This window comes from Palaemon carinicauda, chromosome 26 (genome assembly GCF_036898095.1).
Source record: "Palaemon carinicauda isolate YSFRI2023 chromosome 26, ASM3689809v2, whole genome shotgun sequence".
NCBI lineage: Eukaryota > Metazoa > Arthropoda > Malacostraca > Decapoda > Palaemonidae > Palaemon > Palaemon carinicauda.
Window position 1 is genome coordinate 61056756 of NC_090750.1, and position 2500 is coordinate 61059255.

The 2500-nt window shown below is 40.0% G+C and overlaps 1 protein-coding gene across 1 annotated transcript in view; it reads right to left on the bottom strand.

Moving 5' to 3' along the window:
• The window catches only part of LOC137619942 (uncharacterized), a 128157-nt gene that overhangs the window by 23269 nt on the left and 102388 nt on the right, over positions 1-2500 (bottom strand). Inside the window, exon 5 of the mRNA XM_068350224.1 lies at positions 2348-2500. This exon is cut by the window's right edge and continues 81 nt beyond it. Within this exon, the coding sequence (XP_068206325.1) occupies positions 2348-2500 (153 nt within the window). The remainder of the gene's footprint in view (positions 1-2347) is intronic.

Consider the following 2500-nt stretch of genomic DNA (forward strand, 5'->3'; position numbering starts at 1 on the left):
CCGATAATATTATTATTATTATTATTATTATCATTATTATTATTATTATTATTATTATTATTATTGTTATTGTTGTTGTTGTTGTTGCTGTAGCTAATGTTGTTGTCCTATAAATTTGATTTACTCCTAAGGTCACCCACATGAAAATTTCTTTATCTTCCATATTACTGCATCACCTAAACCACCCTGAAAAAAAGAGCATTTTCTGTACAGCATTCGTGCTTTCAGAAGAGAACTTTCCTTTATTCTCATACACGTCTCGTAAAGTCCGTCGAAAATTCTGCGTTATGACATCATAGAAGGATATTACGAGCCATGGCCGTGTGTAAGTTTTCGGATATGACTTAGTTCATAAGCGGAGAGCGTAACAATTCGTTTTGTATTTTTCTCCTCTAAAGGGGTTGTGGTGGTCTACTGGAAAGGTCACTGCCTGGCGTTCTGCCGGATTGGGGTTCGAGTCCCCCTCAAGCTCGATAGTTTCTTGTAGTGGCTGAATACTGGAAAGGTCCCTGCCTGGCGTTCTGCCGGATTGGGGTTCGAGTCCCCCTCAAGCTCGATAGTTTCTTATACTGACTGCAACCTCACCATCCTTGTGTACTAAGGATGGGGGTGAATTTGGGAAGCCTATATGTCTACCTGGTGAGTCATCAGCAGCCATTGCCTGGCCCCACCTAGTCCTAGAATGGTGGAGAGGGAGGTTGGGCACTGATCATATGTATATAGGGTCAGTCTGTAGGGCATTGTCCTGCTAGCTAGGGTGATGTCAGTGTCCCTTGCCCCTGCCAATCATGAGCGGCATTTAAACCTTTCAATGAAGTTGTACCAACCGTGTGTCACACGATCGTACATAGTTCATTTTGTGTATATATTATGCTTGTATCTTCGCTCTTCCCTCGCACTAAAAAGAACCAGAATAAACATGTCTGCTTTTCTCCTCTGTAACAGTGTCTGTTTTTGAACATGAAATTTCTTGTTGCTTTGAGCTTTTGTATATAAAGGAGAGTGTTCTATAATAAATTTACTCAGTTGCTTTCTTACTGTCTTTAAGTCACAACCTTCTCCCGGCCGTCACAAAGTATAGGAGTAAGTTGTTTTCGGAAAACCTTACAAAAAATTGAAAACGTTTATATATGTTTTTCTTCATGTAGATATCATCAAACGCTTTACATTAAACTTGTCTTGGAATCTTAGAAAATTAATCCATTAATCCAATGGCCATTGGTTCTTGTTATGGGTACCTATGACCCCATCTCATCAATAACAATTAAACACGTCTACATTCAATAAACAAGGCACTAGAAGAGTTGGAAGGCCCAGGCCTACATGGCTGAAGACTATGAAGCTTGAAGTGGGAGATGGTGAATGGAGAAGTATTGACATAAAGTTCAAGATAGAGACGACTGGCGAAATCTAACCGAGGCCCTTTGCGTCAATAGGCGTAGGAGGACATAATAATAATAATAAGAATAGGGAAGTGGGGAATATGGGGAAAGGAAGAGTATCCCTGGATACAATCCAGTTTATAGCTCAAAGGCAGGTACTCGGGATGGAAAAGATTAAGGAAAAAGGGAGAAAGAGAAGTACAGGAGAAGAATGAAAGAGAGGGGCAGACCCTCTTGCGATATTAGGGAATTGGTATAGGAGGACATGATGATAATGAATTGTGAATTCGTATCCCTTTACTTTACGTAACTTCACCCCAGATTCCTTTCTTCCTTCTCGCTGTCAAATCATTTCTTCCTTTTGTATATTGCAAGCGAGCATTGAATGGCCTCACAAGCACCAGCGCTGGGCTATATAGCCCAAATTTCCTAATCCAATCCTACTCACTCTCATCCATAACTCTTATTATTATTATTATTATTATTATTATTATTATTATTATTACTAGCTAAGCTACAACCCTAGTTGGAAAAGCAAGTTGCTACAAACCCCAATGACTCCAACAGGGAAAAATAGCCTAGTGAGGAAATTAAATAAGGAAATAAATAAACTTCAAGAGAAGAACCGTAACAACATTAAAATATATCTTTCATATATAAGCTATTAAACGTTCATTAAAGAAGAGGGAGAGAAATAACAAAGAATAGTGTGCCCGAGTTTACCCTCTTTTTTACTTTACTTTCGCCTCTGATTCCTTTCTTCCATTTTGCTATCCAATCTCTTCTACCTTATACTTCATACAATTGAGCACTGAACGGACTCCCAGGGCCAAGCACCAAATTCCGATATCCAATCTAATTCACTCTTATCAATACCACTTATACTGCGAGATCATAAACTCATCTACATTCAACACACCAAATTGTGAAAGGTAGAATGTATCAAACGAACAGCTTCCTCTAACCTTTCCTTATCTTCAGAGTCTTGGAGCCATCATAAGCGGAGAAAACGCCGTTGCAAGTCGCGTCTCCGGACTGAGCCATACGATAGTCCAAATGGCTCTCCGATTCCCTCTCGCGTTCCCAGGCGTAGCAGCGGTAGCGGTCCTCGTCAGTCA